At 41.0% G+C, this 15,724-nt stretch overlaps 1 protein-coding gene across 3 annotated transcripts in view; it reads right to left on the reverse strand.

Moving 5' to 3' along the window:
• Window positions 1-9,377: 9,377 nt before the first annotated feature.
• Window positions 9,378-15,724, reverse strand: part of snx19b (sorting nexin 19b) — a 42,529-nt gene continuing 36,182 nt past the window's right edge. The window contains exons 13-14 of one of the 3 annotated variants that reach the window (XM_061681189.1): window positions 14,562-14,649; window positions 9,378-12,580 (exon numbers count right to left, since the gene is read on the reverse strand). In XM_061681189.1, the coding sequence (XP_061537173.1) occupies window positions 12,457-12,580; window positions 14,562-14,649 (212 nt within the window). In that variant the 3' untranslated portion in view covers window positions 9,378-12,456. The other 2 variants (XM_061681190.1, XM_061681191.1) reach the window with 2 other exon arrangements.

The following is a 15,724-nucleotide window of genomic DNA, read 5'->3' on the forward strand; positions in this document are numbered from 1 at the left end:
CGCTCTAACCAGTCGGCCACCGTGCCGCCAATTTTGGAAACAAGATTTAATAAAGTGTATTAGTACCTCGGCTTTTGGGAGAGTTGGTAGCTATTGCTGCTCTAAGAATTCTGTGGAAAACAACTTTAGTGGAAACTGAACTAAACAAGTCTAAACTGCAAGTGAGACCCCAAAGTTTACTTCTTCTTAGTGTTAACGAGAAAATATACTGTCTCGTGATTAAAGTGTATGGACACAAACTTTGAGAGGGGCTGACAGAATAACACCACGGTAACCCAAAGAAGTTGACAATGACAATGGTTTGTGTGTTGTTTGACTTCCGCATCATATCTGGATGGGGCATTCAAGTGCATTACTTGCAGTACAGGCACAGTAGGCCTAGTCCTGTGCAGTAAGAGCTCGCTCATTGCTTTAAGGGTAGGTAAATTGAAGTACAGAAGCTCCTCGCCTCGCCCCTTTAATACAACAGTCTATCTCTGTAACAAACTTGATTAAAAAGAGAAGGACAGCTTTTTCTAATCCTCCAGCTCCAAAGCATTTTGAGGTACACTTGAGTCGGTATATTTAGTAGGGGTTGCATGACTTCAGATTATTTTAAATCAACACTAATGTGATGGTCACTGGTGGTGTAGTGGCCTGACTTTGGTGCAGGCAGCATGCGTTCAGTTCCCACTCAGTGATGGTGTGAATGCGAGTATGAGTGATTGTCCATTTCTATATGTGCACTGCTACTGACCAGTTCAGGGTGTCGTCCGCATTTCGCCCGAAGTCAGCTGGGATAGACGCCAGCACCTCGCTACCTTGAAGTGGATAATCAGTATTGAGAATGGATGGACTAATGTGATGAAAGTTGACAGTGACTACTCACTAATGACTTTATTGATATTTTACTATTACTTTAAAGGTCCCGCAGTTTACCAAACCAACTTTTTCTAGTATTTGGGATATTATATTGGCTCGATGGTGTCTAAGTAAACATGAAATATGAATGAAAATCGTGCACGCATTCCTGAGTTTCAGACCTTTTTCTGCCGAGAGGCCTGAAATCGAGTCGTTCGATTTTTTCGAGCTTATCTACATCTCTAGCAAAGATCTCCGCCTATCTCTCCGCTCCCTAGCCAGTGCTTTCAACATAACAAACACGTGTCTTAGCCAAATATGGACAAAGCAGATACAAAACTGGGTCAAACAGAAGTAGCTGTCAGAAGGTTCTTTTACGGACACTCGTAATACAAAACCAAGGTGTTGTTTTTTTGTTTTGTTTTTTAAATGAAATTGACACTTTTATACTATGTTCCTGTTAGTCACTCTATGGAGGTCTAAATAGCCAAAATATGGCACCTTTAAAAAAAATCAGGGAAAGCTTTGCAATAATATATATGCAAGCAAATTTACACAAAACAGCATGTACATCAACAACATATGCTTTGGGGCTGCTTTCTTTCAAAGGGACCAGGACGACTGATCAGTGTAAAGGAAAGAATGAATGGGGCCATGTATCGTGAAAGTGACAAGCAATGTTACTTCCTTGCGCTATAGCCACAAGTTTAGACTTTGGTTTGCAAGCAATATACCTTTGGCGGTACAGCAAACTAATTTGAAATGGGATTTAAAAATATAATATACTGTAAATGTGTTTTCAGAGGCTATTTTTCGAACCCAAAAATAATTTACTGCTGTTAAATTCTATCAAAGTGGGTCACGACTTTGCGACAATAGGAAAATGTGGGTCTGAGGGTAAAAACAGATGAGAACCAATGTATTAGTGAATGCTTTAAGTCTGACTCATACAATCAGAATGCACTCTTTGATTATGAACGAAAACTACACATTGTGCGTTTATTGTCATTTGCATTAACTGTTGTCGTTAACTGTAAGCCATATCCGCTATTTAATTTATCCTCAGACCTTAATGATTACATTTTACTTCATCACTTCAAATTATTGGCGGCACGGTGACCGACTGGTTAGCACATCTGTCTCACAGTTCTGAGGACTGGGGTTCAAATCCCGGCCCCCCTTGTGTGGAGTTTGCATGTTCTCCCCAGCCTGCATGGATTTTCTCCGGGTACTCCGGTTTCCTCCCATATCCCAAAAACATGTATGGTAGGTTAATTGAAGACTCTAAAATTGCCCGGAGATGTGAATGTGAGTGCAAATGTTTGTTTGTTTCTATGTGCCCTGCATTTGACTGGCGACCAGTTCAGGGTGTACCCCGCCTCTCGCCCGAAGATAGCTAGATAGCTGCCTGATCCCAGAAATCCTCGCCAAAGTATTGCAGCTTTTCCAAGCGGTACCACGGCTCACCTGCCTAACGTATGATACTCGATTCCTCGTCTCCTTTTAGGACCCCTCTGTCTCTGCTCATCCTCAGTGTCACCCCCGTGCTCCTGGTCTACGTAATTCCTGCCATCCCGCCGCCAAGCCAGCCGCCTGTCCTCGCCACTGCCTGCCGCATGCCCCTTCCTCCACTGCCCGCCAACGCACCTCAAGGACCACTTCCATTACCTTCTCTAATAAACTGTTCATCATAACCTATCTGCCTCCACTGGCTCTTTGGTCCATTCGTGACATGGCTGCTGCCAATCAGTAAGTAGCACATTACCAGGAAAACTTTAGATTGTGTTTCAATACAAAAGTATGTTTTTCTTACCTTTGATAAGAAATGGGAAACTTTTCATAGAGATATTCTTTTTCATTTAATAGTTGGACAAAGTGGATCATTAGAGTCTGACCACCAAACACCATCCTGTGAAAAGATTCTTCTCATTTTCTTCTGGTTCAGTGTATCGGGAAATAGGAGGGCTGACCTCATCAGGTCAGAGCACTTTATGGCCCTGAGCCCAAATGACTTGTCAGTTAACCCCCAATTCACCTCCTCTGTGAACCTTCTCTTGCAATTATCTGTGATAGAGGCTTTTAAAAAAAAAAAAAAGCCTGGAGGTATGTTTGTGTGAAGCGGCAACAGAAAACAAATTTTGTCGTCCCTTTATCTCACAATAGAATGTTAGACGAATCATTTTAAGCATAATTTATCGCAGTTCTGTTTACAAAGGGCGCATGCACACTAACTGACTCTGAAAGGCTTCTTATATCAGTCGCATGAGTGTTATTACGATCAATATTGTTTTGTGGTCTTTGCAATTGCCAAGATGTGTCATAATTAGAGGAGTTTTGTTTTATTGGGCAGTCATCAACGTTTTTAAGGAAGCGTATTGCATTCACTTGGATAAAAAAAAACAACTCCTGTTTTTCTGACTAATTTTTTTCCACCTGTTTTTCTGACACATTTTTTTCTGAGTTATCGGGACACATCAAACTCACGCGAGAACCTGCGAACTGCAATTGACTCTTTGCGGACTCACTAATGGCGGATTACTGTTCGCGCACCTTCAACCTGCCCATACACGTTTACCTTACTGGTTCAATTAAGGTGCCTGCGTAATGTCTACAAACTAATAACAATACCATCTATGTGACTCAAAGACAGGAGTATCTCCCAGTGTCTTAAACCCATATCAAAATAAAACTTGATCAAACTGAATAAGCCGGTCTTGTTGCTTACTACGGATTCCGTAAAGAGTCTCTTGCAGTTCGCAGGTTCTCGCCTGAGTTCGATGTGTCCCGATAACTCAGAAAAGAATTTGTCACAAAAACGGGTGGAAAACAATTTGTCCGAAAAACAGAAAAAAAGAATCAGAAAAACAGGTGGGAAAAAAATTTGTCAGAAAAACAAAGCCCTCAAAAAAATTACTCAGAAAAACAGGATTTTTTTTGTTTATCCAAGTGAATGTAATACGCTTCCGTACGTTTTATATATTTTCCTATTCCTATAGTTTTGGATGAAAATTACATCATAAACTATGCATTTAATTCCATGCCCAATATCCGAACCCAAGAACGTACTGTAAGTATAAACAAAACAAAATAGGGGGTTTCTCTGCATTTGCTTGACTCCGGTTGGTTTAGAAGGATGTGAATGGAAAAATCATAATGTTTGAAGTGCGCTGTTCAATGTGCAGTTTTTTTGTGTCAAAATTATCTTGCAATCCCACAATAATAAATTGCACCAACACACCACCCACCTACAAAAACTGGAGGTGCTCTATTTTCTTAAAATGGAAAAAGAACTAGGCTAACCCTGGCTTGTAATGTTACATCACTTAACCAAGATGAAAAAAAAAATTGGGGAAAAAATGTGCATTATATACGAGAAATTACGGTATGCACAGCTCACTTTACAGTGTGCTGGAAATGCCATTCTTTATTTATTAATTCGTTTTCCATACCACTTATCCTCCACTAGGGTTGCGGGAGTGCCGGAGCCTATCCCACCTATCATCGGGCGAGAGGTGGGGTACACCCTGAACTGGTCGCCAGCTAATCGCAGGCCACATACATTATCAACCAACAGCCATTAGCATTCACATTCACAGCTACGGGCAATGTAGAGTCTTCAATTAACCTACCACGCATGTTTTAGGGATGTGGGAGGAAACCGGAGTACCGTAAAACACGCAGCATGGGGAAAACATGCAAACTCCACACAGGCGACGCTGGATTTGAACCGTGGTCCTCAGAACCGTGAGCCAGATGTGCTAACCAGTCGTACACCGTGCCAGCGCCATTCTTTATTATTATTATTGCCACCTTATTGTTGACGTAGCCATATTGCACTGAGCAGACTGCGCAGATGTCCGTATAATTTATGGTCTGTTTCCAAATAGTAGAACTTATGGTCCATTTAAAGTTGCAATTGTTCTGTCCTACAAAACAGCATTGTAAGAATTATGTGATGTAATTTATTTATGAGGCGGCACGGTGAACAACTGGTTAGAGCGTCAGCCTCACAGTTCTGAGGACCCGGGTTCAATCCCCGGCCCCGCCTGTGTGGAGTTTGCATGTTCTTCCCGTGCCTGCGTGGGTTTTCTCCGGGTACTCCAGTTTCCTCCCACATCCCAAAAACACGCATTAATTGGAGACTCTCAATTGCCCACAGGTGTGACTGTGAGTGCGAATGGTTGTTTGTTTGTATGTGCCCTGCGATTGGCTGGCAACCAGTTCAGGGTGTACCCCGCCTCCTGCCCGATGACAGCTGGGATAGGCTCCAGCACGCCCGCGACCCTAGTGAGGAGAAGCGGCTCAGAAAATGAATGGATGAATTTATTTATGCACATTAATTATGCAATTATTCACTATTCTTTATAAACTATAAAATAACTATTTGCAGCTATAATGGAGGGGGACTAGCATCCTCACCGCAAATGCAGTCTGATATCTGTAATGGCAAAGAAATAGTGAATGCATCTTAAATACTCACACAGACCCACCGACGGATGCACACAGACACACACACACACACACACACACTAAATAAACACTGAACTTGACAGATTGTTGCATTTGTAAACACAAGTGTTAATCCGTCGCTCTGCTTGATTAATGCTGTGTTATTCTCATCTGTAACAAAGTCTTGACACCACCATTACAACATGAGAAAGTCCCATTAAAGTCACAATCTTTAGACCTGCTTGACAAATGGAGACTAATTTCCCAGGAAGATAAATACAATAAACACAGCAGAAGTCAATTATAGCGGGAAAATAAAGGAGGTGAATATTGGATCCAAATACAGCTGTGCACATTGTGTTGAATAGCTGCAGTCAGACCTGCTTTCGCCACTACTTGAATTTTCTACAGGCCTTATTCATAGAGTATCTTCAAATTTTGGGGGACAGGTGCTCAAGACGAAAAGAAAAGCACCCATTTCCAAAATGATTCACACAATTAAGAAAAAAAGCTGTTCAATGTATTTAAATTATGCATTTATTTCTGTTAGCACAATCAACACAGTCAATAATCCAACTATTAACAAAGGAGGTGAAGCGAGGCTACAGTGGATATAAAAAGTCAACACACCCCTGTTCAAATGACAATTCTCCCAAGGACCCAAATAAATGCACATCAGATTTCAAAACACTTTAGCTACAATTGATGACAGAGCGGCTTTTTATTTTTATTTATTTATTTAAATATTGATGAATGAAGCGCAAAAAACGGCTGCAGTAAAAAGGCCATTTTTTATTTTTCGAGCAGGGCAAAAGGCCATGGGCTTAATCACTACCTAGTGGCTACGTGTGTCGTGTCTGGTACTCGGGTCCAAATCAATCAGACAGGACAGATCTACATGAAATGAAATGTAACTGTTGTTGTTGTGTTAAGGAGAATGAATGGGACCATCAATCCCCTGTCTCGGTTCTCTTTAACATGGACAGCCTCCATGCAGCCAGTGAAAGAAAGATCACTGAATCAGCCCTTGGGTCTTGGTGCCATCTAGAGGTGGAACGATTCACAACGTACAATTGGGCCCTGAAACACTCAATGTTGACGTTTTTGTTGGATGGAGAGGTTGTTTAGTGTTTGTACTGTGGATTTTACAAAACCAAAGTCCGTAAAATATAGATCCACCTGCACTATCAACTGAGATCCAGTATAAGACATGACTAAAAGGTGGTAAACTGCTGTACATTATTTTAATATTTTTAAGGAGAAGAGGAAAACATTTTCATCAGTTTAACACATTTTAATCATGTGCCACCGATGTATATGATCAAATTAAGAACTTTGTTCCCAGTGTATGATGGAGTAGAGTTCTACAGTTTCTGAAGTTCAACTAAAATAATAAAGGGTGTATTCATAGCAGTGGCCTCTAATTATCTATAGATCATAACATACCTTTTTGTATTATGGTCATTCAGTAAAACCATTCTCTTGTAGCCACTAGAGGGCTCTGTGGTGCAGGACTGCTTTAATAGTAATACAAGGTATATTAAACCAAGTCTATCCATACAGTACTAGGTGTAGACAGTATTAGGTTTTGTATGCAGCAAAAAAAAACATCTTAATGTCTTTGTTGCACGTATCATGCTTCACTCATTTAAATCTGCAATGTAAAGTAAGTTTTCCAGCGGCGTGGAGTGGAGTGTTTGAAAAGAAGAACTCTTTGGTTGAATCTTCTTTATGTAGAGCCTGGTTGTCAATATGACATGATGCCTTGCATCTCCCATTTGCACTGATTTATTTCTCTAATTCCACCTACCAGACATCAGGAAACACTTTTTGAAGGCTTTCAGTCTTTTGTGCTCAGAGGGCATTCTGCACAAACATGCGCATTGTCTGAGCTGCAGGCCAGGAAAACACGAGTTTGACAATGTGAACGTGTCGTGGGCCCTCAGAAAACAACTAGACAGCAAGGCTTGTCAGAAAGTGCGTGTGCAGAGGGGAGGACGCGAAGTGAGGAGATTGCATAACCCCTTGAGGATAAAGAACATGTGGTTTCCATATAAATCACAGCGTGCCGGCTGACGCTTGGATAAAAACAAGACTTTGAAAGTATTTACTACTCATTGTGCTAATGATGCAATGATGTGCTGATCGAATATTTTCTGGCCGAAAACCAATCGTCGACTTGTGTGTAGACCAAAGAGGCAGGTCAAACAATTTAAGGGGCGCAAAATGTTGGGGGGGAAATTTTTGCCGCTTGGAGAGCACGTTTGGCCGCTCTGATGGCACTTTTTGCTGCATGCACATAGGGTCAAAAATGGAGGGAGTTGCGTGCCCCCCACCTCCACCCCATATGTAAGTCAAGGCAGGTGAGTGAATACTTTTGGCAATATAGTGCATCTTTGCTTGGCATCAGGTGGCACAAACTTGGATACTGCCATAAAAAGCTACGAAAACAAGGTTTCTCAGCCAATATGATATGGAAGTGGCTGGCTCTTTTGCCAATCAATTTCATCATCATGGACACAATTACATTACAATGACGTTTCGGGAATTATTGCCTTCACCATCCACATATTCTGTAGCCCCCCGCCCCCGACTTTTTCCGCTTTGTGTACAACCTCAGGATGTTGGACTTGGGGTAGAACCCTCCGTGCATTATAAGGAGCTTTCTAGTTTAGATGTCAGTGGCTTGCATCTCTTCCAAGGTATTTGTAGTTGTCCTGCACATCTGTAACGCTGTCCTCCGGTAGTTCTATCATCATCATCATCCTCCCTGGTTTAGATATTTCTCGGCCGCACTTATCTAGTCCGAATGACATTCCAGTGATCATTGCTGTATATCCTTATGAGATAATGATGCCACGCACAATCTTGGCTTGATGTCATCCATGTAGAGGAGGTTGCTAATCGTTTTTCCACTTCTGATACCTGAAACCACTCTTGGTTATGATCTGTCATGCCAATGCAGAACAACAGCGGGGACAGAGCAGCTACTTGGAATACGCCAGGCGTTCATGAAGAGCAATTAGCTTCTTTAGCCAGTAGATGTGAATTATGTTGGGACCTGGTGCTGTCCAGCACTTCATTGTAGACGGATATCTGCCACTGTTGTGACTACTGGTTGCCGTGCTCTGCTTGTAAGTCTGCCGTGCCATTGGGCATTGGTATTGTGTGATGGCTCCTGGCCTCTACTTCTCTCGTGTGCCTTTTCACGCGGGTAGCAAAGCTCTGTTTGAAGTTTCACACCTTTGCTTTGCTAGGAGGCTAACTTTGGACCTCGGTACCCCATGTGTCTAAAGTCAGAATTCTGTATATAAGTCAGTCTGTGTGTGTGTGTGTGTGTGTGTGTATAAACCAACTGCAATAAAAAAATATATATATATTATGTATTTTCTTATCACTTCATTATTTGTGTAAAAAAACACATATGTGGTTAATTCCAAAATAATCATTTACGCTTTTTAACCCACTTTTTTTTTTAAAAGGAAACAATCACCTGTCCTGTTGATGCATTCAATCAAAATAAAGAAAATTAATCAAATGTAATTAGTTAGACATCTTTGAGAAAGTAATTGAATTGGTTAAACTACTATTACATTTTCACCGGGGTAACTTGTAATTGTAACCAACTGTATTTCCAAAGTAATCTTATCCCTAAAGAGGCTGCAATGACCCCACTCAGACCACCTTCTGAAAGAACTCCTGCCCGAATCAAATTTTGTTAAAAGTCTTCACCATAGGCACATTTGTTCGGGGTTTGGCTAACCAGCAGGAGCTGAAAGCAGCTCCTTAATTTGACCATTACCACCCCACATCTAGTGTGCAGTTGCTATAGTGACACTGAGAGTCATAGTCAGGCCATGTTGATTTGACATCTGTAACTCTGGCTTAAACACAATTGGGCCCGAAACTTCAAAGAATGGTCAGCTGAGGCCCTCATGTGCATACGTTTTAAGTCAAATGTGTCATCCTCATTAGTTGTTTGTCACCATGAGATTGTTTTTCTTTCTGACCGCATAGAAAAGACAGCCTCACGCTCAGAGAGCCAAAAACAATAGATGACATGGACAAACTGTAACAATGAAACGACTGTTAAAAGAGCATCTCTGTCAAACTTTTCTATAACGGTGCGCCAGACAGTGTCGGTTATTAATGAATATACCGTAAGTGACATCAGTCAGGACCTTAAGTTCCAGCAGCCCTGAGAGAAAACAGTGATTCCCTACGCATCACAGTGCGGTGACAGAACTCCTGACCTGTCAGACACAACGCCATGAATAGTCTTCCTGGAATTGGAGCTTATCACGTGCACACTGAGAGACTTACTGGCACTGTTGCTCCTTTCAGTTCTCTCTTCTCTATATTAGGACCAGTTGCAAGATTTGCTAAAATACAGTATAACCATGGTAGCGGAAGCAAATCAAATCAGAATGCAAGACAAATAAAACTCCAGCGTTCTGCAAAGATCATCGTATCCAAAGTGTAAGATACAGTATGTTGCTTTGTCTGCTTGTTTTACTTTTCTGCAAGAAATTACTTTTCACTGTTTCACACTCACATTTCACACCAAAACGCGTGGTCTACAGCATGAGTTATTTGGCATCATAGCTTTATTCAACCCATAGTACCCAAAATTGGGGATAAAGTAAGCACCCACAAGAATTCTTTTTTGGTGGTGATAGACCTGACCTTGACTTTTAGGCGGAGCCCTTTCAACATCATCAACTCACTTTAAAGCCACTGTTTCTGTCAATTTAACCTCATACATGAAAATGATGCAACGAGGAAAATTTTCTGCAATCCTCACACGGTAAAATTGTATCTGTATATTTAAAGACACAGACATCTTTACTGGCCTGTCAGTGTTATTTGGGGTGCTTCATAAAAGAAAACCCATTGATCTCACATTTTCTGCGCATCTATATTGATTTGATGTATAATGCAGTGTCGTACAGTGAACCCCAATTTGGCATTTGCAAATTCGCATATTTCGATTTTTTTTGGGGGGGGGGGGCAACCTCTACTTTGCTTTAAAACTCTTGTTTGTTTTTGTGCTCAGGCAAAGCAATAAAAGTATTTATTTTCCACCATTTTTTGGCTTCTTGGTGCCAAGAAACTATGTTGAAGTGAGTTGAGGAGTGTCATTTACACTCAGTGGTGCTTTTCCGCCATCTTGTGGCATATGTATGCAATTACATATTTTTTTGGAGGGGTGTCAATTACTCACAGATGCACTTTTTAATAAGAATTAACTGCAACTTCTGTTTTTTTACCTGTGGAGCGTAAGCAAAAGTGGGAATTTTGTGAGGAAGAAAAACAAAATAAAAATACTTGCATAACAGGGGGAACTATGCCTAACAGGGGGAAATATGACATACTATATGAAGGGGAAAAAAATGTTTGGGTCCCCTAATCATGCACTGTAGGATATCAACACTTATTTCTGTTGGACATGAGCCATGAGTCTGTGGGGTACAGCAAATCAGTGTGGAGCTCAGAGCACAGTTGACTAATATGCTACTTATGTATCTTTATTGATTTAGTAAATGGAAAATATGCTCAGAAACCCCGTTTAAAGTCGTTCATAGCAAGCAAAACATACATTTACACATTTGTATCAGACAGACTAAGAACAGAGGTGTAGAGAGCACGTTGGCATGTGGGTGGCCTGTCACCCACACACCAAAAACATGCATGTTAACGAAAGACAACATTTTCTATAGATGTTAATTTGAGTGTGGTTGAAAATTGATAAGTGAAAAATAGGCGTGACTCCTGTGTGAGGTGTCAAACTCAAGGCCCAGAGTCCAGATCCGGCCCGCCACATCATTTAACGTGGCCCACGAAAGAAAATCATGTGCGTTGACTTAACATTTTCTGCTAAAATACCACAATTGATTGAGAATTGCAAGCATTTTTTTGGAACAGTCCCCCTTTTAAAATAAAATGAATAACTGAACAGTTTCCATTAGCTTCTGATTTCAAAAATAGTTGTCCATCAATTTGTTGTGTATTTGTTATACTATAAAGCGATTATACATTTATATGGTTTCACAGTCACAACGGCCCTCTGAGTGAAACCATAACTACGATGTGGCCCGCACCATAACTGAGTTTGACACCCCTGCTGTATGAGATTTAGAGACAGTGTAACTTTCCATTAAATGTTGCACTACTGTCATGGCAAAGTGGCATACATATATGAAAACATAAAGCATACTGCATAGACAATACAGTGCATTTTGGCATTCAAAACATTGCATCATCTGTAGCTATCACAAAATGTTTTGACAATCATTTATTGTATTTTTCCCCCAATCTTATAAAATAATTACATATGATTATAATCAAGGTACCCCGTGTTGTTCTTACTTTGTGCGGGTGTAGATGGAATCAAAAACATTTCTCTTGACTAAATATACAATCTTTTTTCATGTTAATTTTTAAACAAGACAATCTGACCCCATATAACACATTATTATTATTGAACAGAATTATCAGTAGGTACTAGCTGGATATCTGCACTTTGTTTTACTGTCACTTTGTTTGTCATTAGGATTCTGTACAAAGTTTTAAGGCCCAAAAAAAAAAAAACCCGCTTCATCAGCACTACTGGCAGATTTTTCATAATCTTTTGTCACTTATCAATAAGGAACATAGGACATACAACAATATTGAACATAACACAACAAACAACGATCAATCTTCAAACCAGTGTTATTTCAACCAAAGTGTTCTTTTGTGCTATCATTCTTTACCCTTTGGGTATATTGACCGAAGAATGTCGGCAACCTTTTAAGACACCTGGGAACTCTTTTCAATTGTGAAATAAATATCATAATGTCCCCATTCAATAAAACTTTTACTTGTTCTCTAATTCATACTCAGTAGTGTTTCATGGCATATTAATAACAAACCACACTTAGTGGTTTATTTATTATTCATCTACCAAGCACGATTAAAGCATTGGTTCTTGGTTCTCTGGACAGAACACTGTTACTATTTTTTTGTAACACTGATTTGGCCTTGACTCAGGGTAGGGTTTACTAAACCTATAGAGTAGGGACACAAAAATTGGGTTAAATTATATTTTTTGCCAACTGTCAATGTGAAATGCTATAAAACCAAAACTGAGGGCATCATGTGTGAGAGTTAGTTTGGGTTGTCTCTTCATGCCAAGAGTTTCTCTGGGTTCTTGGAGAGGCTCTGCAGCAAACTCCTTTGAAAGCTTTGCTCAGGTAATTCAGGGACCAGGAACTCCAATAAAAGGTCACAAATGCGGTAAACCAGGTGCCTAATAAAACAGAACACGGGAATTGAATTAGTGATGGGAACGGCATTTCTACTGACTGAATCACTTGAATCAGATTAAAGTGATTCATTCAGAAGATTAATTCCCCGATTCGTTCGGTGCTTTGTCTTTCAGGTCGGGATTCAGCCCTGAGGTTCACATTCACTCTGTAAGTTCCCTTTCTGAGGGACAGTGCACTCACAGACCGTAGTACAGAATCATCACGTAGTCTCTCCAGCGTGTCCTGGGTTGTCCCGGTCACCGGTCGTATACCAGTCTTACAGGGACCGAACAGCCCGTATCAAGGGGTTCGGTACCCGATACTCCCGAAGCACCCCCACAGGACTCCCCGAGGGACATGGTCGAACGCCTTTTCCAAGTCCACAAAACACATGTAAGACTGGTTGGGCGAACTCCGATGCACCCTCGAGGACCCTGCCAAGGGTGTTGAGCTGGTGCACTGTTCCACGGCCAGGACGAAAACCACACTGCTCCTCCTGAATCTAAGATTTGACTTTCTGACGGACCCTCCTCTCCAGCACCCTTGAATAGACCTTACCAGGGAGGGTGAGGAGTGTGATCCCCCTGTAGTTGGAACACACCCTTCTTAAAAAGGGGGACCACATCCCAGTCTGCCAATCCAGAGGCACTGTCCCCGTTGTCCACGCGATGTTGCAGAGGCGTGTCAACCAGGACAGCCCACAACATCCAGAGCCTTCAGGAACTCTGGACGAATCTCATCCACCCCTGGGGCCTTGCCACCAAGGAGCTTTTTAACCACCTCGGTGACCTCAACCCCGAAGCACCCCTCCCAGTGTCTACTCCTCCCATTAATTTATGTGTAGTCTGTTCAACTGATGCGCGTGTGTTTGCTTACATGTGGCTTGACTCGACATTAGCCGTTAGCTTGGAGAAACCGATGAATCAATGAAAGGGTATCCCAGCAAGGTGGAAACAGAATAACTGAGGGCACAATCGTTCACTGAGTGATACAAGTCATTTATTGGCTGCGAACGAATCACTCAGAGCAGAATCAGTGGGTGTGGTTGTTCACTGAGCGATACAAGTCCTTCAGTCCCTTTCCCACCTGCACAGTCGTGGCTAAATTCAATTGAACTGAGAAGGGAAATAAATGAGTTCATGAAGTGATTCTATTCAGTACATTCACTGAAAAGATTTTGTTTGAACGAAATGTTCGCGAATGACAGACCACTAATTTAATGGGCTTCAAGATTTGAGGTCTCAGTATACATACATGTGAACCGGATAAAAAAAGTTAGTAAATTGCTACACTTCAGTCCTGATGCAGGATTATTTGGTTATTTGGTGTTTTATAAACACATGTAGCCTGGGCGTACAGTTGTATGCATGACACAATAATAAAATTTTATACATTAATCGTGGCAGTTAGCAGGAGAATGATGAGAGCAGAAAGAAACAAACACTTGGGTTAACCCATCTGTAGACATAATAAAGTGATGCAGTTATGTAATGTGAGTATCACTTGGACTATATATAGACTAAAATTATAAAGTGGGACTTAAGAGTCAGAACATAATGTATTCTCCACCTGAAAGAACAGTCAGCACGAAAACACACCAACTGCGATTGGCAATGTGTTCATGTGAGGAAGGAAATGAGAGGAAGTAACAGGCCTTTTGTGAACAATGATGTTCAACAACTGCAGAAAAACATCAGCTATGAGGGAAAAGTAGCGTTCAATTGGAACACAGAGTTGTACAACAACTAAAGCTAGAGTACAGTAGAATTAAAGACGGAATGCAAAGGCTAGGCATGGTATTATGATGTTTGGTATGTCTTTATCGACAAACACTTATTTCAAATTATATGAGATTGAATTGGCCAGCAGTACTTTATGTGAGTGGGGTGGGATAAGGAAGTCATCTGCTTTTGTAAGTACTGTATCTAAATATATGTAGGGTAAAGGGTAAAAAACTGAGTGCGCAGTAGTGGTATTACTCACCTGTTAATGTAGGGGTTTTGGAAGGAATCAAGAACAGTCTGCCAACTGAGTTTGTATTTGTCAGAGCTGAGCAAATCTGTGATTAAATCTGTGGACACAAAGCAGGGTAAACCATAAAAATTAGTCCTACCTCTTGCTTTGGCTGCCTAAATTATTTTAGACAGACGATAGAATTTACAATGTAAAGACGCAACACCCTGACCTGAAGTCTGGAACGCATAGACATCACCAGACTCTGGCTTTCATCCCTGGTGATGCTCTGCCAGGCCTCTACTGCAATTATCTACAGTTCATTTGTCCCATTACATTTGGTCCCTTAAAAAGTGGGAGGCATATACAGTAATGTGAAAAAAGTGTTTGCCCCCTCCCTGATTTCTTTTTTTTTTTGCATGCTTGTTACAATTCCATGTTTCCCATCATCAAACAAATTTAAATATTAGTCAAAGACTGCACAAGTAAACACAAAACGCAGTTTTTACAACCCAAATTCCAATGAAGTTGGGACGTTGTATTAAACATAAATAAAAAGAGAATACAATCATTGTATTCTGTATGACGAATTGGTGTTGTAAATGAAGATTTTTACTATTTTGGGAGGGGAAAAAAATGAAACCCTCCATGGCACTGTGTGAAAAGGTTATTGCCACCTAACCCTAATAACTGTTTGAGCCACCCTTAGCAGCAACAACTCTAATCAAGCGTTTGCGATAACTTGCAATGAGTCCCTTACAGCGCTGTGGATGAACTTTGGCCCACTCATCTTTGCAGAATTGGTGTATTTCAGCCACATTGGAGGGTTTTCAAGCATGAATCGCCTTTTTAAGGTCATGCCAGAGCATCTCAATAGGATTCAGGTCAGGACTTTGATGAGGCCCCTCCAAAGTCTTCATTTTGTTTTTCTTCAGCCATTCAGAAATGAACTTGCTGGTGTGTTCTGGATTATTGTCCTGCTGCAGAACCTAAATTCGTTCCAGCTTGAGGTCACGAACAGATGGCCGGAAATTCTTCTTCAGGATTTTTTAGTAGACAGCAGAATTTGTGGTTCCATTTATCATAGTACTCCAGGACCTGAAGCAGGAAAACAGCCCAAGACCATCATACTACCACTACCATATTTTACTGTTGGTATGATGTTCTTTTTCTGAAATGGAGTGTTACTTTTA

Source organism: Phycodurus eques, chromosome 7 (assembly GCF_024500275.1).
Source record: "Phycodurus eques isolate BA_2022a chromosome 7, UOR_Pequ_1.1, whole genome shotgun sequence".
NCBI lineage: Eukaryota > Metazoa > Chordata > Actinopteri > Syngnathiformes > Syngnathidae > Phycodurus > Phycodurus eques.